The 22,462-nt window shown below is 44.3% G+C and overlaps 1 protein-coding gene across 1 annotated transcript in view; it reads left to right on the top strand.

Moving 5' to 3' along the window:
• ITGA9 (integrin subunit alpha 9) overlaps positions 1-22,462 on the top strand; it is a 953,395-nt gene that overhangs the window by 269,623 nt on the left and 661,310 nt on the right. The window contains exon 9 of the mRNA XM_070726333.1: positions 1,802-1,939. Coding sequence (XP_070582434.1) covers positions 1,802-1,939 — 138 coding nt within the window. The remainder of the gene's footprint in view (positions 1-1,801; positions 1,940-22,462) is intronic.

Genomic DNA, 22,462 nt, shown 5'->3' with positions numbered 1-22,462 from the left:
GCCTGGGATAAACATATATCCATCCTAAGATAAAATACAGAAAATAGTATAAGGGCAGACTAGATGGACCATGAGGTCTTTTTATTTATTTATTTATTTATTTATTTATTAGATTTGTATGCCGCCCCTCTCCGTAGACTCGGGGCGGCTCACAGCAATAATAAACAATATATAACAAATCTAATAATTTAAAAGAAACACTAAAAGCCCCATTATTAAAAGCAAACATACGCACAAGCATACCATACATAACGGTATAGGCCCGGGGGAGATGTTTCAATTCCCCCATGCCTGACGGCAAAGGTGGGTTTTAAGGAGTTTACGAAAGGCGAGGAGGGTGGGGGCAGTTCTAATCTCTGGGGGGAGCTGGTTCCAGAGGGTCAGGGCCACCACAGAGAAGGCTCTTCCCCAGGGTCCCGCCAAACGGCATTGTTTAGTTGACGGGACCCGGAGAAGGCCAACTCTGTGGGACCTAATCGGTCATTGGGATTCGTGCAGCAGAAGGCGGTCCCCGAGATATTCTGGCCCGATTTTCTGCCGTCAGACTTCTATGTTTCTATGTTTCTAAAATAAGACTTAATATTTTAAATCCTTTAAATTTCAGTATTTAAAATTATTACATAGAACAAATCTTTTACTGTGGGGCAATAAAACTAATTATCTATGTGTCGCATAAGGTGTTTTTTTTTAAATACAGTATTTTTTGGTGTATAATACACAGCTTTTTACCTCAAAAAAGTGCGTCAAAAACTGGGTACGTCTTATACACTGAATTTTGCAGAAAATGGTAATATCCAAATGTTTACACTGCATTAGTTTGATTCTTTTTAAAAGTGCCTTGCATGAAACCTGAAATGTTTACTGATGTTGTTGAATCATCATCATTATAATCAGTAGTCCAGGTATATTTAAAGCAAGCCTTAAGAGGATGTAGAATTATAATTTCCAGTAGACAAAGCTAGTGGGCATTCTCTGAAATGCCAGAAGTCCAGTAATTAAAATAATTACTTTTGCTTCTTAACAATATTTCAAGGATGGTTCTTGAGGGGAAATGAAAGTGAGAGGGGGCTACCTATACTGCTTTGTGCTGTGAAAGGAAGATGGGATAGGAGAAAAATAAAATAAGCTGGAAATATGTGAGGCTTTTAAAAATAAGAACAGTGATAATGATGATGATGATGATGATGATGATGATAATAATAATAATATAGAGTTAACAATTATTGATAAGAAAGTTTGGATAATAGACAAGGTAGTACCCGGAAACAGGAGAAGAGAAAGAATTGGAGAAAATAACAAAATACAAAGACCTGCAAATAGCAATAGAATTATTGTGGCAAAATATAAAATAAAAGTAGTATCAATAGTAAACCAAAACAACTGGAGTACCATTTGAATACCATTGGCATTGAAACAAAATCGCCATCAGTCAATTGCAAAAGGCAGCTTTACTTGGAACAGCTAACCTCTTACAACAATACATTTAACATAATCAAATAACAACTGCATATCCCAGATCTTGACAGACAGATAAAGATATCAGATCCAGTCTATATATACTGTATCTTGATGTGTTCAGTGTGTTCAACCATAACGATAAGAGCAGCTTCCCTAGTCAATTGACACTAGAATACTCTTATAATTGACATTTACAGCTGCCAGGTATGAGAATATCATCAGAAATGATAATCAGTAAGTTGTAGTTTCACTTGCAAAAAAAAAAAAGAGATCAAAGCTTGTGTGATTTCCTCGTGTGGGCAGATACTGAATGCTTTATTGTGACTCTTTGGTTTGGTTGCAGATGGGCTCTTACTTTGGTTCCTCCTTATGTGCAGTTGATCTGAATTCTGATGGACTTTCAGACCTGCTGGTGGGAGCACCCATGTTTTCTGAGATTCGGGATGAAGGTCAAGTCACTGTGTTCCTCAGCAGAGGAAATGTAAGTATATGAATGAACCAAGTTTGGAGAAATCTTTGTAATACTTAATCACAAATGTATTATATTTTGTGAATTTGGCTTTAGAGCATTAAGCAAATGTGGGATTTCAACTTTCCAATTTCTGCTTAAGAGGTAGAGCAGTTTTAATAAAACAAGATGCATGTGCTTTTATTATCTTTTAGAATATAGCAAAGTCTGTTTGAATGCCTCTTGTGCAAGAATGGACAGATCTGTAATAACACAAACAAGATAAAGACTGGGATGTCTACAACCTAGATCAGTGATGGCGAACCTTTTTGAGGCCGAGTGCCCAAACCGCAACCCAACACCCACACATTTCTCTCCGAGTGCCAATAGGTCAATTTCCTGTATTTTTTGGACTATAATACACACCAAGACACTTTGCAAGTGTCTCAAACCCTCTGCACACCCTGCTCTTCACAAAAATGGGTGAAAAACAGGCCCATTTTTGCAAAAAAAAAAATGGAGCACACAGAGGGTTTGGGAGGTTTGCAGAGTACTTCCTAGGGCTGAGGGAAGGCACAAACACCCCAGTTTTTGTGAAAAACAGGCCAGGTTTTTTTTCAAAAACAGGCACCGGGGCGAGACTTCAGGAGGCCAAAAATGGATGCATTCAGTAAATAAGACACCACTTTTAGGGAGAGAAAAGGTGCATCTTAGTTAACACTAAATAAATCCCCTGAGTCAACCAATCTACAACAGTGATTCTCAGCCAGGGTTTCCTTTTGAATTTGTTGACCACCAGCGAGTGGAAAAAAGCAATGTCACAGAAGAAGGGAGGGAGAGGTTTGTAGGATGTATTGCCTGGGGAAATTCACATCCACTCCCAGACCCCCTTGAGATCAACCCGGACCCTGCAGCCCTTCTCTGCCTCCTAGCATTGAAATGTGTGGGAGGGGGATACTTTTGAAAGAGACACAAGGGGGGGGGGGCTGAGAGCTGGTTTCTGTCCCATAAGTAAGATTTGGTCCAAAACTAATCCCAAACTTTTGTTTAGTTCCATCCTATTAAGATGGACTCTAATTCCCTTATTTTTCAGCCAATGAAGACTGAAGGAAATTGGTTGCATTGCTACATTATCTGTTTTCAGTATATCAGAAGGAGGAGGTTGTTATATGATAGATAGACTAAATGAAAAGCCTCTGCAAATTTTTCTTTTTCCTCTCCTCCCCTCTCTTCTCCTTCTTTTTCCTCTTCATTCCTTCTTTCTTCTCCTCTTTTTTTTAGAAACATAGAAGATTGACGGCAGAAAAAGACCTCATGGTCCATCTAGTCTGCCCTTATACTATTTCCTGTATTTTATCTTAGGATGGATATATGTTTATCCCAGGCATGTTTAAATTTAGTTACTGTGGATTTACCAACCACATCTGCTGGAAGTTTGTCTCAGGCATCTACTACTCTTTCAGTAAAATATTCATTCATTCATTCATTCATTCATTCATTCGATTTGTATGCCGTCCCTCTCCGCAGACTCGGGGCGGCTCACAACAATAGTAAAACAATGTATGACAAATCTAATATTTAAGTAACTAAAAACCCCTTATAAAAAAGCAAAACATACACACAAACATACCATGCATAAATGATATAGACCTGGGGGGAGGGTATATCTCAATTCCCCCATGCCTGATGACAGAGGTGGGTTTTCAGAAGTTTACGAAAGGCAAGGAGGGTGGGGACAATTCTGATCTCTGGGGGGAGCTGATTCCAGAGGGTCGGGGCCGCCACAGAGAAGTCTCTTCCCCTGTGTCCCACCAGATGGCATTGTTTAGTCGACGGGACCCGGAGAAGGCCAACTCTGTGGGACCTAACTGGTTGCTGGGATTTGTGTGGCAGAAGGCGGTCCTGGAGATATTCTGGTCTGATGCCATGAAGGGCTTTATAGGTTATAACCAACACTTTGAATTGTGACCGGAAACTGATCAGCAACCAATGCAGACTGCGGAGTGTTGGTGTGACATGCGCATATTTAAGAAAGCCCATGATAGCTCTCGCAGCTGCATTCTGCACGATCTTAAGTTTCCAAACACTTTTCAAAGGTAAACCCATGTAGAGAGCATTACAGTAGTCAAGCCTTGAGGTGATGAGGGCATGAGTGACTGTGAGCAGTGACTCCCTGTCCAAATAGGGCCACAACTGATGCACCAGGTGAACCTGGGCAAACACCCCCCTCGCCACAGCTAAAAGATGTTTCTCTAATGTGAGCTGTGGATCGAGGAGGACGCCCAAGTTGTGGACCCTCTCTGAGGGGGTTAGTGATTCCCCCCCCAGGGTAATGGATGGACAGATGGGATTGTCCTTGGGAGGCAAAACCCACAGCCCCTCCGTCTTATCAGGGTTGAGTTTGAGTCTGTTGACACCCATCCAGATCCATAATAATAATAATAATAATAATAATAATAATAATAATAATAATAATAATATTATTATTATTATTATTATTCCTTTCTTTTCCCAGCTTTATTCATCTTGGTTTGCCCCTCATTTCCTAAACAAGCCCATTTCTCGACACAACCGATAAATTTCAACTGCAGGCGCACACAGTAATAAAAAAATGAATTAAGGCAATTCAAACCAAAAAAGAAGTGCATTATGTAAAAATCTTCCTTTGGCTGGCAGTGCAATGTCTCATGAGAAACAATGTTAAGACCGCTGGGCTATGAAGAAATGCAAAGGTAAGTTTTAGCACAAAATTCAGTAAAAGAAGTGGTGCTTTACTTTCAGGGCACAGTGTTTTCCAAGCACGGCTGTGCTGGAGGGGCATAGCAGGCAGTTCTTCCACCAGCCAGACTTGTGCACCAGGCAAGCTAACCCTGCAACTCACAAAGTTGGCAGAACCCCCACTTCTCTGCCCCACCCCCCAGCGCTCCTAGCTTTTTCCTCGTGCTGAAGCGTATGTTTGCATTTCTACACACACATACCCACACACCCAGCGCTCCTACCTTTCTGCCTTCCTTGCTGTCCCAGATCGTTTATTTTTTCCTTCCAGCACGTCCTAGGTTTCTCCTCCATTCCTTTCATGGAGAGGCACTTTGAAGGATGAAAGCTGCAGATATTGGGGAAGACCTGCCCCCACACATGTGCTGCGGAGACCTGAAGACCAGCTGGCCAGTGGGAGTTGCACGCATGTGTGGTGGAGCTGGACTGGGCAATGGCTGGTGTGTCGGGCGACATGGCTCTGTGTGCCATCTGTGGACCTAGATTATTCTCATTTTTTTTAGTATGCTTGACACTATACTTTTCATTTCAAAAAATCTAAAGCAGCTTCTAAAATCTAAATGAAAAGCAACGGAATATATTCTGTTATAATGAAAGTACCCTAAAAACACTACTGAAAAACAAAGATGGAGCCAAGCAGACTTACTATGAGAGGAAGGGTCTTATAATGAGAAGATTTTTAGAGACCTTGTGTGTGTGTGTATGTGTGTGTGTGTGTGTGTTTATGTGTGCGTGTAGTATATACAATGCCTCTATACATATATATATATATATATATATATATATATATATATATATATATATATATCCTAGTCTCCCTTAATTTTCAAATTCAGCAAAAACATGTGACATATATATATATATATAATTTATATATATATAATTTGTTTATTTTCATAGATTTTCATGGGTACAGGTATGAAGGTCTTGGCATATTCGGGTTTCTTCCCGTGTAGGATTGAGATATTCTGGCAACATTTTGACGAGGTCGCACTCGTCATATTCAGGCTGGTGCTTCTGTCCTTCTTCTAGAACACAGCTGTGTTCGCCCTAGAACAAGGACAGAAGCACCAGCCAGAAGATGACAAGTGGGACCTCGTCGAAACGTCGCCAGAAATCTCTAAATCCTACACGGGAAGAAACCCAAATATGGCAAGACTTTCACACACACACAAACACACACACACACACACACACACACACATATATGAAGGTCTTGGCATATATATATATATATATATATATATATATATATATATATATATATATATATACACACACACACACACACACACACACACACACACATGCAAAAAACATGTAACCCTTCCCTTGTAGAGAGCTGAAGGGATTGGATACTGTAGCCTAGAAGTTAATTCTTGGCCTTACAAGGCCAAGGCTGCAAGTTAAAATCCCAATGAGGGTATGGCTAGCTGATGAGGCCAAAATAAGGTCGAAATAGATCTATCCTAGTCTCTCTTAATTTTCAAATTCAGCAAAAGTATGTGACACATACAGAATATAGTTTGTTGGCTATGAATAAATTAACTGCCTTGGAAATGGTCCTGGGTTGGGCCCAGAGGCAAAAAAGGAGCTGTGATGTTCCTTCAATATACCAGAGTGATTCGACACAAAAAAACATGTAACCCTTCCCTGGTACAGAGCTGAAGGGATTGGATACTGTAGCCTAGAGGTTGATTCTCTGCCTTACAAGGCAAAGTCTGCAAGTTCAAATCCCAGTGAGGGTATGGCTAGCTGATGAGGTCAAAATAAGGCCAAAATAGATCTATCCTAGTCTCCCTTAATTTTCAAATTCAGCCAAAACATGTGACACATACACACACACATATATACTGTGTGCAATTATTAGGGAAGTTGTATTTAGGAGGATTAATTTTATTATTTTTATTACTGAACAACTACAGTGCTCTTGGTCAATCCAAAATGTTAATAAACTTCAAATCTGAATATTATTATTATTAACAATACAACACAGCAAACAAGATCACTGCTGGATTTCGTATTTAATCACCAGTTGGGTGCTTCCCAAGCACCCAGGACTGCGTGATATAGTGGCGAATTATGTATGCCAATCCCAGTAAAGCGGTCTTTTGAAATTGACAGATGGAGATAGTTTTCAAATGTCCACTGAGATCCTTTGGCACTGCACCCAGCGTGCCAAGGACCAATGGGACCACTTACACTGGCTTTTGCCAGAGACGTTGCAACTCAGTTTTCAATATTTCACAAATTTCTCTAGCTTCTTCTCCTCGATTCTGCTGTCTCCTGAGATTGCGATGTCAATTATACATACTTTCTTTTTCTCCACAATCATGATGTCTGGTGAATTATGTTTCAAAATTTGGTCAGTCTGAAGTTGGAAGTCCCACAGTAGTTTTGTTTGCTCATTTTCAACAACTTTTTCAGGCTCATGATCCCACCAGTCCTTTGCTACTAGTAGATGGCCACAAGTTCCAGTGGATCATCTGTGTCACAGAATTGTGTCTATTTATTGTTATTGTTGTTGTTGTTGTTATTGCTATTGCTATTGTTATTTATATCCCGCCCCTCTCCAGGGACTAGGGGCAGCTTTAAGAAAGAAAAGGAGAAAGAAATTGTGAGGTTTTGGCTTTCTTAGGAGAATATCTGTGTGTGCACATTTATTGGGCAACTATTAGTGTGCAGAGTTATTGTGCATCTAAATGAAAAATGAAAATTTTCCCATCTTACTCGTTTATTTATATTTGATAATGATAATAATAAAGAAGCAACTCAAAATATACAAATAAACATTTCTAAAATTTCAAAAAAAATAAATAAAAATCAGTGATCAATATAGCCACCTTTTATTTCAATAACAGTTATAAGTATTCCATTCATGGAGTCTGTCAGTTTCTTGATCTGTTGACAATCAACTTTTTGTGCAGTAGCAACCACAGCCCCCAGACACTGTTCAGAGAGGTATATGTTTTCCTTCAATGTAAATCTCTTGTTCAAGAAGGGCCCACAAATTCTTAATAGGGTTTAGGAAAGGTGTGGAAGGGGGCCATGTCATTATTCTTTCAAGCTTTTACTGCCTAGCAATTCAGTGAAATACTTTGATGCATGTGATAGAGCATTGTCCTGTATAAAAAACATGGTCTTGAAAGATGCAGACTTTTTCCTGTACCACTGCTTGATTTATATCTTTCTCTCCTTTAAACATTAAACTCATCACCAGGTAATTTTCATAAATTGCATCTATAGATTTCCCTTGATCTAGATAAGTTGTCCATATGTTTTTGCAGTGGAGGAGCTGCAGGTTGCAGGATAGTTTTCTGAATCCAAATGGTTTGTTAGAGAGCAAATTATTAGTTTCTAGATGGAGAGTGATTGGTTTGTTTATAACTTATTCCATGACTTTGCATGGGACGCAGCATAGTGATATTGGTGTGTAGTTATCGACAAGAGAGGGGTTTCCTTTTTTGAAAATGGGGTGACCATTGCTTTCAACCATAGCTTAGGAAATGTACCGGTTCTGAAGGATTTTTTGAAAATTATGCTTAGTGGTTGAGCTATAGCAGAAGAGGGTTTTTTAAGGAAGTATGCGCATAGACCATCAGGTCCGACTGATAGAGAAGGTTTAAGGCTACATAGTGCTTTTTCAACTTGGTCTTCAGTGAAGTCAATTTGGGTTAGGTCGTTGAGGGAGTTTGAGGTATGATTGATGAAATTGGTGGATGAGCTGTTACTGTTAACAAAGACAGAGCCAAAGAATGAGTTGAGGAGGATAACTTTGGATGGATCATCGTGGTATTCTTTGTTGTTGGGTCCTTTGAGAGGTAGGATAGGTCTAAAGACTTTGAGTTTATTGTTGACAAAGTTGTAGAAGGCTCGATTAGATTTGGTGCATAGGAGGTTTTCCTCTTGTTTGCTGTAGTAGTTGAGGCATTCTGCTTTTATTTGATTGCACATGCTTTATATCAGCTTTTGAAGTTGGCTACTTGTCCTTTTTTGTTTTTCCTCCAGAGATATTTTTTTCTTGTTTGTAATTTTCTTATTGAGATGGGGAGGTTATTTTTTTTTTTTTTGTGGTAGATGTTAGTGGTACGTGAAATCGGATAATAATTTTCATTTTGAGTAGGAATGTGTTGTAGAGGTCATCAGTAGTGTTGCATTCAGAGAATAGAGTTTGCCAGTTTAATGTTGAGAGATGGGCTTCAATGAGTTTATAGTTCGCTTTTTTGAAATTGAATTTTGGTGTCGCATTATTTGGGTGGATCATAGTGTGGTTTAGGTTGAGACTGAAGTTTATCATGCTGTGGTTGGTGTTGGAAAATGACTCTTTTATTTGTAAGCCATATAAACTGTAAGCCACTTTTGCTGTTGCAGAAGATGAGGTCCAGGCAGTTATCAATTCTAGTATTGTTAGTTATTAGTTGGTCGAGTCCCAGACAGTTGATGGTATTATATATAGTAGAATGGATGGGTTCCGTGCTGCATTCATTTAAGGTCCAGTTAATGTATGGTAGGTTGAAGTGTCTGAGGAAGATAATGGGGTATGGGCAGTTAGTTGCCAATGTTAGTAATGTGGCTAATTTGTTTGCATGTACGATGTCGTAATCCAGAGCTCTGTAGCAGAGTAAGAAGCGAATTGTGGTATTTAGTGATAAATCACAGATAATAGTTTCAGGGAATGATAGATAATGTGCAACGTTGAGGTTTTTTAGGTTCAGTGATTTTTTGTAGAATATAGCTATTCTGCCTCCTCTGTCTGAGCAGAAAACATGGTAGGTTTTTGATGTGATAATGGAGTCTGGGTAGGAAGCATTTAGTCATGTTTCGCATATAAAAATTATATTGAAGCTGGAGATGTCAAGTAGAAGGAGGAATTCAGACATCTTGTTGACTAAACTTCTAGCATTTAATAGTTTACATTTGAGATTGGTCTTGTTTGGCTGTGAGCAATATTCGCGGTCGCTTTCGGAGTCTTATCGCTGCTGATAAGACTCCTCGGCTGCAAGATCGGCTTTAGGGAAGTTTGGGCTGTTACAGAATCTTTCCTAAGCAGGCTAAACTGCTGCCGCTGTTTTAGTGAGCTACGGGGCTGGGATCAGACTCAGCTAGGGATCGTATTTTTGTTTAAGCTCGACTTGATCAGCTGGAAGCCACAGTTGCCCTGAGCGCCAGGATTAATAATCAGGTGAAGGTGGTGGCTGGAAGGATGGCTTAGCTTCTGGCTGGGCACAGCAAATCAGCTGGGAGTTGCCACTCCACTGGGTGCCTGTGCACCAGTTGCTCTCACCCAGCAGGGAGCCACACGTCCCCTCAGCTCCCACCCAGGGGAAAGAGACCAGCACACTTGCCTTTCACCCAACTTTCACTTTCAGCCTCAGGATTCCCCAAGCAACCTTCCCAGGCCCGATTACAGAACATTCAAAAGATTGTAGAAGGTAGCCAGAAAAGTAGCCAGAAGCCTGTTATGCTGAAGTGGAAATTGTAGCAATTGTGTAGTCCTACAATGTCTCCTGAAGTTCATACAGTTCCAAGTTCCCACTCACCAGTTAAATCTCAGAAAATCCCAATGGCAGATTGCAATTCTCCACAGCATTATTAACCATGTAACTAGGCCCAGCTGCTGACAAAGGTCAGTGAAGCTTGTTTCTTCTGTCAGCTCTGCCTCTATCAGAAGATCTACACCATTATTCAGAACTGCAGCTACTGGCTCTTGGACTCTCAGACCAGTGGTTAGTTTCAGCTGATTACTGCACATTATTAAAGATATTTTAAAGAGATCCAGGGGAATCCAGGCAGAGACTAGGGAAGCCACACAATTGTAAATCATCTATCTCCTCTGCTCCTCTCACCTTCCAACTGCCCCTTTCCAACCTCTCCAAGCTATCCGCCTTTCTGTTTCTTCACCTCTTCATTTCTTTAACAAATCTTCAGCCTCTCAGTTGGCTTCTTAAGCTTGTCTCCTTTTTACCTTTCTCTACACACTCCTCCACTTCCAATACCAATCTCTACACACACACACTCTCTCTGACACACACGCACACAATACCCATACATGCACACCCATACAAATAAACATCTACAGGCTTAAAGATTATTGAATATTTTCCACCTTTTCCTATATAGTCCAGTTTCATTCTTGTTATCGGGATTCTGATATTTGAACTGGGAACAGTTAGGGCATGAGGTTTAGAACAAATGAAGGAACCCCTCAATGAGATTATGTATTAGAAGTAATGTAACAAAATATACCAAAATACATAATTATGAAATGGCAGAGTATTATGTAAAAGCCTAGATTTGTCTTGGCTAGATGAGCAAAGTCAGCTCTTTGCTGTACTCCAACCTTCCCAGTTTATTCGTTCCAGAAACTTTGGATCACATACTTCAGATCTCCAGTTATATACATATATCACCTTAGTGGGGCTAGACTCTCATAGCCAATAGTTGTTATGATTAATAAAGCTGTACAATTGTAGAAAGAATATTTAACAAACTGCAGGTTAATAAGTGGATATTGGTAGCCTATTAATAACCTGTTTGCCATTCATAGGGAGTAAGTCATTCAGGGATAACTATAATATAGATGGATACATGAGTTAAATTTATATAATATTTTGAGTCCAAAACGGATGCAAAATATGCCCCATAAAGCCAACTATTTCACTTGTATTATGTGTTAACATGCTAGTACTGTTCACATAGGGAGTTATTTTCAAGGCATGCCCAGCAAGATTAGTCTACTTAATGACTCCAATTCAATCCTTTTTCTTTTGTTTAAATATGGCAACTTTATGAGCAGCTATAGTATGCCTTCGAAGACTGAATTAATACTATTTTATCTTCATGCCAAATTTTGAGAAATGAACCCTGTGAAAAGAGATGAAAGGAAATGACTTTTGTTTTGACCCGCCCTCTCCCCAACAGTTCTCATGAGAGGATTTTTCATTTCAAATAAGTACATTGTACAACTGCTGTGGCCCAGGGGTTCCCTAGGGAAATAATCATCATCAGTCTATGTTCTGTCTGGGTGCCCCCAGACTTCAACACCAACTGAAAAAAGCAGCCAGACACGCTGGTAAAAGCAAAGGCACTTTATAGTTGGAAAAACAAACACAGAGAAAAACCTGTTCTTCCCAACAGACAGGCTATGAGGCTTCACAGCAGAGTCATGACGGCCAGACAATACAGCAGACTTCTTGCTGGCACACACACCACTGTAGAGAATAAGACCCACATCTTTCCCCCCAAGGTTTCAGCCTTCAGGGCCACAAGCCAGAGTCAGAAACACCAAAGATCACAGCCAGGTCCCAGGACTCCCAAAGATAATACTCCACAATACAGGAAGGGTGGGTCTGCCTTTTCAGCCTTTCTGGGGAGAACCACACCCAAACCCAGCTGTTGCCTATTTAGGGCTGGAAATACCTGGCTAATTGTCCCCTTCGTTGTGCTGCTCTTCTCTGCCTGAGATCGATGATGGCTTGTGCATTTTCATCCAAGGACTCCAGGCTGCTTGCTGGGGAGAGCTCCACCCCGGGGGACTCAGGCTGTTCTCCCTCTCCCTCGGCCTGATATTCCTCCTCCCCGTCTGCCTGGGCCTCCTCCTCCTCCTCCTGTTCCTCATCCTCCCCCTCTGAGCATGGAGCCGGCAGAGGTTCAGCCGTTCCCTGAGGAGCCTCAGACGGAATCACAACACCATCCCCCCTCGGAAGGCCCCTCCCCATCTGCCAGCGGAGAGGACGCGGTTTCTGGGGAAACCGGGCGTGAAAATCCCGAATAAGGTCGGGAGCGTCCAACAACGCTGCTTCCACCCAGGAGCAATCATCAGGGTCCCCCTCCACCCATTGAACCTTGTATTGGAAGGAATCGTCCACCCACCGGGAATCCATAAGAGCATGTACCATAGCCTCAGGGAGGTGGTCACGAACACACGGGGCAGGAAACACGGGAACGTTGGGACGGAGCGGACAATCGGGAGGGACAGGGACTAACAGCGAACAGTGAAACACAGGGTGAACCCGCAAGTTGGCCGGCAGGGTGAGCCAGTAGGCCACCGGATTGATCACCCTTTCAATGGGAAAAGGGCCCAGGAACCGGGGATCTAATTTGTGTCTGGGTAATTCGGAGGCTATGTATTTCGTGGACAGCCACACCTGATCCCCCACCACCAAGGGGGGCACATCCCGTCTGGAGCGGTCAGCCATTCTCTTGTGGTCCTCCTTGGCCTTATTCAGGTACCTTTTCACCATCTCGTGGACCACCTGCAGCTCTGAGAGGAAGTCCTCGGCAGCAGGCACCGGGGAATCTAGGAGGGTCAAGGGAAAGAAGCGAGGATGGAAGCCATAATTGGCGAAAAAGGGCGTGAGTCGGGTCGAGGAGTGGCGGGAGTTGTTAAAAGCAAACTCCGCAACAGGGAGGAACCTGGACCAATCAGTCTGGCGATCCGCCACTACACACCTCAGGTATTGCTCCAGTATCCCTATGACATTTTCTGTGCCTCCATCAGTCTGGGGGTGCTGCGTCGATGCGAGGCATACGGACACATTCAGGGCCGACAACAATTCCCGCCAGAACTGGGCTGTGAATTGTGTTCCCCTGTCAGAGACCACCCGATCCGGAAGCCCATGTAACCTAAACACGTGGCTGATAAACATTTGAGCCGTGAGTTGAGCAGTGGGCACCCTAGTGCAAGGTACAAAATGGACCATCTTGGTGAGCATGTCCATCACCACCATGACTACCGTGAAGTGAGCTGAGGAAGGCAAATGGGTTACAAAGTCAATGGACACAGCACCCCAGGGTCTCTCCGGCGTGGGCAACGGTTGCAGTAAGCCTGGCGGGGCTCCAGTCACCCCCTTGGCCGTACGACACCGGACACAGGTGGCCACGTAGGAACGCACATCATCTTGGATGCGTGGCCACCAGAATGTCCGAGTGACCAGGTCTAATGTTTTGAACAGGCCAAAATGCCCCGCCACTGGACAGTCATGACACTGGGCCATAATCAGGCCCCTCACTGGGCCAGCGGGAACATACAGCTGCCTCCTGTACCGAAGCAGACCGTCTTGAAATGTCCAGGGGGAATTGGGTGTTAACTCCCGCACCCTCTGCGCTACAAACCCATCCTCCCGCTGCACCTCCCGTAAACGGCGACGCAAGTCCACTGGGTCTTGGATCGCAGCCAAAGCTGCAGGAGGTAGAACCGTCTGCAGAGGAGCCGGCTCCTTCGGGTGCGTGTACTCCGGCTTGCGTGACAAGGCGTCTGCTCGAGGGTTCTGGGCGCTGGGAGTGTACCTGATGCGGAAATTGAACCGTGCGAAAAAGAAGGACCAGCGGATCTGTCTCTGGTTCAATTTCCGAGCCGTCTGCAGATACTCGAGGTTCCGGTGGTCCGTCCGTACCTCAATCTGGTGACGGGCCCCCTCCAGGTAATGCCGCCAATGCTCAAAGGCGGCCTTCACCGCTAAGAGTTCCTTCTCCCAAATAGTATAATTTCTTTCCGAGGGAGACAATTTGCGGGAGAAATAGGCACACGGAAACAGCATGTCACCGGGATGATGGGCTTGGAGGAGCACTGCGCCAACCGCTACATCCGAGGCGTCTGTTTCCAACACAAACGGCTGAGCGGGATCAGGATGACGCAGAAGCGGTTCCGCCATGAACGCCGCTTTTAGGGCCTCAAAAGCCCACTGTTCCGCCTCCCCCCAACCAAACGGAACTTGTTTTTGTAACAACCGAGTCAAAGGCGTGGTTAACATGGCATACCCCGGAATAAAAGCCCGATAGTAGTTTGCAAACCCCAAAGAACGTTGTACGTCCTTCACTCGTCATGGAGGTTGCCAAGACTGAAGTGCGGCCACTTTGCCCGGGTCCATGGAAATGCCACCTGGAGACAAAATGTGCCCAAGGAATTTGACGGTAGTCTGGAAGAATTGGCACTTCTCCAGCTTGGCATACAAATGCTGCTCCCGCAACCGGAGCAGGACCCGGCGCAAATGGTCCAAATGCAAGGCATGGTTCGGGGAATACACTAAAACGTCATTCATTAGATGTTGAAACACGGCCAGGGCGTTGGTGAGGTCAAAGGGCATCACGGTGTATTCAAAGTGGCCATAACGCGTGCCGAATGCTGTCTTCCACTCATCCCCGGCCCGCATCCGGACCAAATTGTATGCACTGCGCAAATCAATTTTGGTGAATACCGTTGCCGTCCGCAACCGGTCCATGAGTTCAGGGATCAAAGGCAAGGGGTACCTATTATGCACTGTGATGGCGTTAAGGCGCCGATAGTCACAACAGAGGCGAAGATCGCCCGTTTTCTTCTTCACGAACAAAACAGGGGCAGACAAAGGGGACTTGGATGGCCGAATAAATCCCTTGGCCAAATTCTTTTCAACAAACTCCTTGAGAGCCACAAGCTCCGGCTCTGACATGGAGTACAAACGACCAGCCGGAAGCTTGGCATCAGGGATCAAGTCTATGGCACAGTCGTAAGTCCGATGTGGTGGTAGCCGATCTGCCTCCTTCTCGTTAAAGACATCGGCGAACTCCTCGAGGCAACGGGGTAACTGGATCACGGGAACCATGGGGCCATGGGCTGTGCACACATGTCGGTGGTGGTCCACGCACTGCAAACTGGAGAAAGTTACCAGGTTCTGGGACCACACCACATGCGGGTGTGCGCGCAGCCCGACAACCCCAGCACGAGGGGAAAATGAAGCCCCTTGGTGACATAAAACTGCAGGGCCTCCTCATGAGTTCCGATGCACATCTGCACCGGCAGGGTCTGGAACCAGATGGGACCAGCCAGTAACACCCGCCCATCGATGGTCTCCACGGTTAACGGCGGGATGACAGGACAAAGGGGCAAGGAATGGCGGTGGGCAAAGGCTTCGTCCAAGAAATTCGTCATCGCCCCCGAATCCACAAGGGCCAACGCAGGATATGCCCGAGTCCATTGCGCAATATGCAGAGTCACAGCGAGTGTCAGGTGACGAAACGGTCCGGAGTTGGTAGCCGTGGAATCAGGAGAAAGTGGGATCCCCGCCCGACCTAGTGTTGCCACCAAGCCGGGCCTCCCTCATTTCCCGACCGTTCCGGTGACTGAGGACGTTCAGACGAAGGCCCCGCCATCAGAGAGTTCATGACAGGGACAGGGACACAAGAGGTTGTCTCCGGGAACTGCACAGGGGACGCCATTGGAAGCATGGGAGAGCTGGAGGGTACTGGAATGGTGGCAGCCACCGTGCTCCGCCTCTTGTGGGGACAAACTACAGCAAAATGTCCCAGGGCCCCGCAATAGAAGCACAACCCAGCCGCCCATCGACGCCCTCATTCCTCCGGGGTCTGTCGGGGTCGTGCGTAACTCACGTCCATCGGCTCCCCGGCGGCAACACGATCCATCAGGCGTGGAGGCAGCGCTGGTGAAAAACGTCGGGGCGCAGGGACCGGAGCCGGGGTGCCTACGGTCGACAACCCCCGCCGTGGAACAGGTGTCGGCGGAACTCATGACGCACGGGGGTTGGACCGTCCCGCTCGACGGACTTCCCTGGCCAACAGCCTGGCCTCTATTGCCAAGCAATGCCGCTCCAAAGCGTCCAACGTGCCGGGCATCACCTCATGCACCAGTTCATCTAACATAGTGTCTGATAGTCCGTCCTGAAAGGCATCGATCAGGGCAGCCTCATTCCACTGGACTTGCCCGACCAGAGACCAAAAGTCAGCCATGTAGTTCGCCAGGGGGCGCGAACCCTGGCGCAGTTGCTTCAGCGCCCACGTGGCCGTCTGCTCCTGCACCGGGTCCGCAAATTGGTGACGCAGCAGGTCACAGAAAGCAGCATAGTTCTGGAGTAGCGGGTCATCCCGAGCCAGGTAAGGTGCCACCCATGACGCTGCAGGGCCAGCCAACAAGCTACAGAGAAACGCCACCTTGTGGTCATCCCCCGGGAAGTGCATCATCTGGGCATTTATAAACAGCTGCACCTGGCTCTGGAACGCCGAAAACAGCCGCCGGTCCCCCCAGAACTTTTCCGGCATCGCCACAAAACATTTCCTCCTGGGCAAAGGTGCTGGAGGAGGTACCACAGGGGCCGCCTGGGGTGGGGCCGGCTGGGACAAAACCTCCACCTGGCGTTGTAACACCAGGACCGTCTGGGTCAACTGTGCAATGTCCCCTCGCAACTCTGCAAAGACAGCCTGCATGTCAGCTGCAGAAACGTCCATGGTGGCAGGCAAAAACAGGAAGCCAAAAAGCAAAAAATGCCAAACAAGGAACCAGCAGCAGAGAGCAAGAAAAATAAACAACCAAACCAGCCTCCAAAATGAGAACCAGGTGTCTGGTGGTTGGTGGAGTATTATACTGTTCTGTCTGGGTGCCCCCAGACTTCAACACCAACTGAAAAAAGCAGCCAGACACGCTGGTAAAAGCAAAGGCACTTTATAGTTGGAAAAACAAACACAGAGAAAAACCTGTTCTTCCCAACAGACAGGCTATGAGGCTTCACAGCAGAGTCATGACGGCCAGACAATACAGCAGACTTCTTGCTGGCACACACACCACTGTAGAGAATAAGACCCACGTCTTTCCCCCCAAGGTTTCAGCCTTCAGGGCCACAAGCCAGAGTCAGAAACGCCAAAGATCACAGGCAGGTCCCAGGACTCCCAAAGATAATACTCCACAATACAGGAAGGGTGGGTCTGCCTTTTCAGCCTTTCTGGGGAGAACCACACCCAAACCCAGCTGTTGCCTATTTAGGGCTGGAAATATCTGGCTAATTGTCCCCTTCGTTGTGCTGCTCTTCTCTGCCTGAGATCGATGATGGCTTGTGCATTTTCATCCAAGGACTCCAGGCTGCTTGCAGGGGAGAGCTCCACCCCGGGGGACTCAGGCTGTTCTCCCTCTCCCTCGGCCTGATATTCCTCCTCCCTGTCTGCCTGGGCCTCCTCCTCCTCCTCCTGTTCCTCATCCTCCCCCTCTGAGCATGGAGTCGGCAGAGGTTCAGCCGTTCCCTGAGGAGCCTCACACGGAATCACAACAGTCTATTGAGATCACATGAGTTCTTTAGAATGAGGATGAGCCTTATGGGTTTTTTTCAGAGATGCTTCTGTTTGTAAAAATGTCTTCCATCCCAAACCTTTCTGTGCTTTTGATTTAAAACAAATGGATGTTTAAGATCATTTGAAATCAGATGGACACAATAGCTTGCCATAAGCTTAAGTCTTTCCTGGGAGGTTTTAGAGAAAAGTATAGCGTAGTTATGAGAATTCAAGCTTTATTTTTTTTAAAAAAAATAATCTTTATTAAGTTTCTACATATAAAAATAGAAAGAAAAGAAAAACATTAAATAAACAGAACATAAAGAAAAAAAGAAAGAAAAAAACAAGAAAAATAGACAAATGAACATATAAACTTAAACAACATATAAAACGTATTTAGTTTCAGTAGTGTTCTTTATAAGCACATATAGTTAGTTATTTGGTTATCATCAATTAATTTTTTCTTCCACTACATATATATTTATTTGCTATATAGAAGACATAATTTGTCAACTATATTGCTGACTATCACTATCAAGCGACCTAATACTAAGTATTTGTATCTAGTGTGTAGAATTGTTTTCTTTAGTTCTGTATATTATATTGTATTCATTTTGTATATTTGTGAGGAAGATACAGATTCATTTTAAGGGTTTTTGTTTTCCATCGATTTATGGTGCAATGTTTCTATATTTTCATTTTATTTGGCTACGCAAGGAAGGAGTGTCTACTTTTGCTTTTCCTTTAAATTTTTTCTGTTTTTTTTTTCTGTTTGAGCCATTTGTACCACTTTTCCCATATTTTGTAGAATTAAGATTTATCTTTTTCCTGTAATTCCAAAGCCATTTTGGTCATTTCTGCACACTCAAGGACCTTAATTATAAAGCTTAAAGTTGTAGAAGCTGTTTCTATTTTCCAATTATGTGCATATCACAGTCTTGCTGCTGTTATAATATGAAGGATTAAGTATTTATCTTCATTTTTTAATTATTTATTTATTTATTGTTAGAGTTGAAAGGGACCATGCAGGTCATCAAGTCCAACCCCCTGCCTGAACATGAATCCTAAAGCACCCCAGCCAAGTGGCAGTCCAATCTCCTCTTGAAAGTGTCCAGAGTTGGGGAGTTCACAACCTCCGCAGGCAGGTTGTTCCACTGATTGATCACTCTGACAATCAGGAAGTTCTTCCTTACTTCTAGGTTGAATCTCTCCTTGGTCAGCTTCCAGCCGTTGTTCTTCGTCTGGCTCTCTGGTGCTCTGGAGAATAGAGTGGTGCCCTCCTTTCTGTGGCAACCCCTCATATAGCTGTATACAGCTATCATGTCCCCTCTGGCCCTCCTTTTCTCTAGGCTATCCATGCCCAGTTCCCGCAATCTCTCTTCGTAAGTCTTGGTTTCAAGTCCCCGAATCATTTTGGTTACTCTTTTCTGCACCTTCTCCTGAGTTTCAATGTCTCTTTTGAAGTGTGGTGACCAGAACTGTATGCAGTACTCCAGATGTGGTCTGACCAGGGTGTAGTAGAGTGGTATTAATACTTCCCTGGTCTTGGAGTGTATCCCCCTGTTGATGCAGCTTAGGATAGTGTTGGCTTTTTTGGCCGCTGCTACACATTGCTGACTCATCTTTAGTTGATTATCCACCAAAACTCCAAGATCTCTTTCGCAGTCACTACTGCTAAGTGGGGTTTCTCCCAGGCTGCATGTATGTCTAGGTTGTTTTTTTTTTCACAAGGTGAAGGACTTTGCTGTTGTCAACGTTAAACATCATGTTGTTAGTGTGGGCCCATAGTGTTAATCTGTCTAGATCTTTCTGTATTTTGAACCTGTCCTCTAGCGTGTTGGCTATCCCTGCCAGCTTGGTGTCATCTGCAAATTTGATTAGTTCTCCTTCCACTCCCTCGTCCAGGTCATTGATGAAAATATTGAAGAGTACAGGGCCCAGGACGGAACCCTGTGGTACCCCACTGCCTAGCTTCTTCCATGTGGATTTGGAACCATTGAGGGCAACTTGTTGCGTGCAGTTGGACAGCCAACTGTTTATCTATCTGCATGTGTTGTAACCTACCCCGTTTTTTTCTAATTTGTGGATTAGGAGGTTGTGGTCAACTTTATCAAAAGCTTTGCTGAAGTCCAAGTATATGAGGTCTACTACATTGTGTTAGTCTACTGATTTGGTTATGGTGTTGAAAAATGATATGAAGTTGGTTTGGCATGATTTGTTTTGGACAAACCCATGCTGGATACAATGTTGTTTGTTTCTAGGTAGTGGCAAAGTTGTTTTTTAATTATTTTCTCTAGTATTTTTCCAGGTGTCAGACTGATTGGTCTGTAGTTTCCTGGGTCAGACTTTTTAACTTTTTTGTGGATGTGGACTACGTCAGCTCATTTCCAGTCTTCTGGAAGGTCTCCAGTGGTCCAGGATTTTTGATAGACGAGGAGAAGTGGTTCCGCAATGGTTTCTGCCAGTTCTTTTAGGACTCTGGGGTGAAGTCCGTCTGGTGATTTGTACTTGTTGAGCTCCCACAAGTAGTCCCTTATTGTGTTTTTGTCTATGTTGAGTTCGGTTCTGGGGCTATTTGTTGCAGACTTGCAGGTTGGTTGGTAGGTGGTCCCATTTTGTGTGAACACTGATGCAAAGTAGGTTTTCAGCAGTTGTGCTTTGTCTCTGTTGCCTGTCATTTCATTACCGTCTTCTTTTTTTAGTGTAGTGACTGTTTCCTTGATTTTCTTTTTGTTGTTTATGTGCTGGAAGAAACTTTTTTTGTTGTCTTTGACTTTTGTTACAAGGTATTGTTCGTGTTGGGCCTTTGCTGTTTTTATTTTTTGTTTGCAGGTTTTGGCTGCTTGCTGATATTCCGCTTTGGTTATGAGTCCTTCTTTCCATTTATTGTATTTGGCTTTTTTTTCTTTTATGTTGTCTGCGAGTTCTTTGTTTAGCCAAGCTGTTTTCATTTTGGTTTTCCTGTTTTTTTTCTTCATAGGGATTGTATTATTTTGGGCATCTATGATACTGTTTTTTAGGGCCTCCCAGGCTTCCTGTGTGGTTTTACTCTTTAGAAGTTCCTTCCAGGTTTTTTTTTCCAGGTTCATTCTGAGCTTGTTAAAGTCTGCTTTTCTGAAGTCTGGGACTCTAGTGGTGTTGAGTACAGCAGTTGGTGATTGTAATATGTTGAATTTGAGGATGACATGGTCACTCTCACCCAGTGCCCCTTCTTCTTCAATTCCCTCTATCATTTCTTCCCTATTTGTTAATTTCTGTCTTGCAATACCTAGAAGGAAAAGTTCAGATTTTAAAAGGCTTGTCTTTGCCACAATTTGCTTTTTTGATTTTGGCCAAAACGTTTTTGCAACTGGGCAAGTCCACCCAGGGCCGCCATCAGGAATTTTGGGGCCCCATACAGCCTAAGTGTCTGGCCCCCCTGCCACTTAAAAACTATTTTAAGTCGCCAAGCCACTCCATCCCCCGGGGATCATTTCCCGCTTCACGCCAAGCGAGGCGGTCCCATAGGCCAGTGTTTCCCAACCTTGGCAACTTGAAGATTTCTGGGAGTTGAAGTCCAGATATCTTCAAGTTGTCAAGGTTGGGAAGCACTGCCATAGGCTATTTCAGGAACTGGGTTAAGCCGATTATGTGGACTCGTCCAGGAGAAAGAAAGAAGCAGGAGCGGCGAGGGAAAGAAAGATCCTCCTGGCATCGGTCAGGCAGAGCGAGGCTTATTTACGGCTCCTTGGCACTTCTCCCTTCTTGGAAGAGGTCTTGTTGACAAAACCATGTGCTTTCTAGCGAGGGGAGAGGGGAGGGGGATCCCACGCCCGGCAGCCACCGGCGAGGAGCTGGAAAGGACGAAGGGAGAGAAAAAGCAGGGTACCAGCAGTCGGGCAGGTGTCTTGAGGGGGCACTCCCATCTGGAAGGAAGGGAAGAAAGGCGAGGGCAAGCTATGAAGGAAGGAAGGAGGAAGGAAGGAAGGAAGGAATGGTAAAAGGGGCGATCAAGAGAGGAATGGGTGAATGAATGGACGGAGGGTGGGAAGGAAGGAAAGAGGGAAGGGACAGGAACAGAGGAAGGGTGCAAAGGAAGCAAGGAAAGGTGTGAAAGGGGAGAGTAAGAGAGGAAGGAGTGAAAGAAGGGAGGAAGGAGAAGGAAAGCAAGAAATGGAGGGAGGGAAGGAAAGAAAGAAAGAAAGAAAGAAAGGGGGAAGGGACAGGAACAGAGGAAGGAAGCAAGGAAACTTATGAAAGGGGAGAGTAAGAGAGGAAGGACTGAAGTAAGGGAGGGAGGGAAGAAGGTACGAAGGAGAAAGAAAAGAAGAAATAGAGGAAGGGAAGGTAAAAGAGAGAAAGAAAAAGAAAGAAAGAATGAAAGAGAAATAAAAAGAGAGAGGGGGAATGAAAGAAATGGAAGGAGGGAAGGAAGGAGAGAGAGGAAGAAAGAAAGCAAGAGAAAGAAAAAAGAATGAAAGAGCAAGAGAGAAAGAGAGAAAGAAAGAAAAAGAAATGAAAGAAAGAAAGAAGGAAGAAAAGAAAGAAAGAAGGAAAGAAGGAAAGAAAGAAAGAGAATGAAAGAGAAATAAAAATAGAGAGGGGGAATGAAAGAAATGGAAGGAGGGAAGGAAGGAGAGAAAGCAAGAGAGAGAAAGAAAGCAAGAGAAAGAAAAAAGAATGAAAGAGCAAGAGAGAAAGAGAGAAAGAAAGAAAAAGAAAGAAAGAAAGAAAAAGAAAGAAAGAGAATGAAAGAGAAATAAAAAGAGAGAG

This window comes from Erythrolamprus reginae, chromosome Z, assembly GCF_031021105.1.
Source record: "Erythrolamprus reginae isolate rEryReg1 chromosome Z, rEryReg1.hap1, whole genome shotgun sequence".
Taxonomy (NCBI): domain Eukaryota; kingdom Metazoa; phylum Chordata; class Lepidosauria; order Squamata; family Dipsadidae; genus Erythrolamprus; species Erythrolamprus reginae.
Note: the sequence above shows the minus strand (reverse complement) of the source record. Positions and strands in the feature narration are given on the sequence as shown.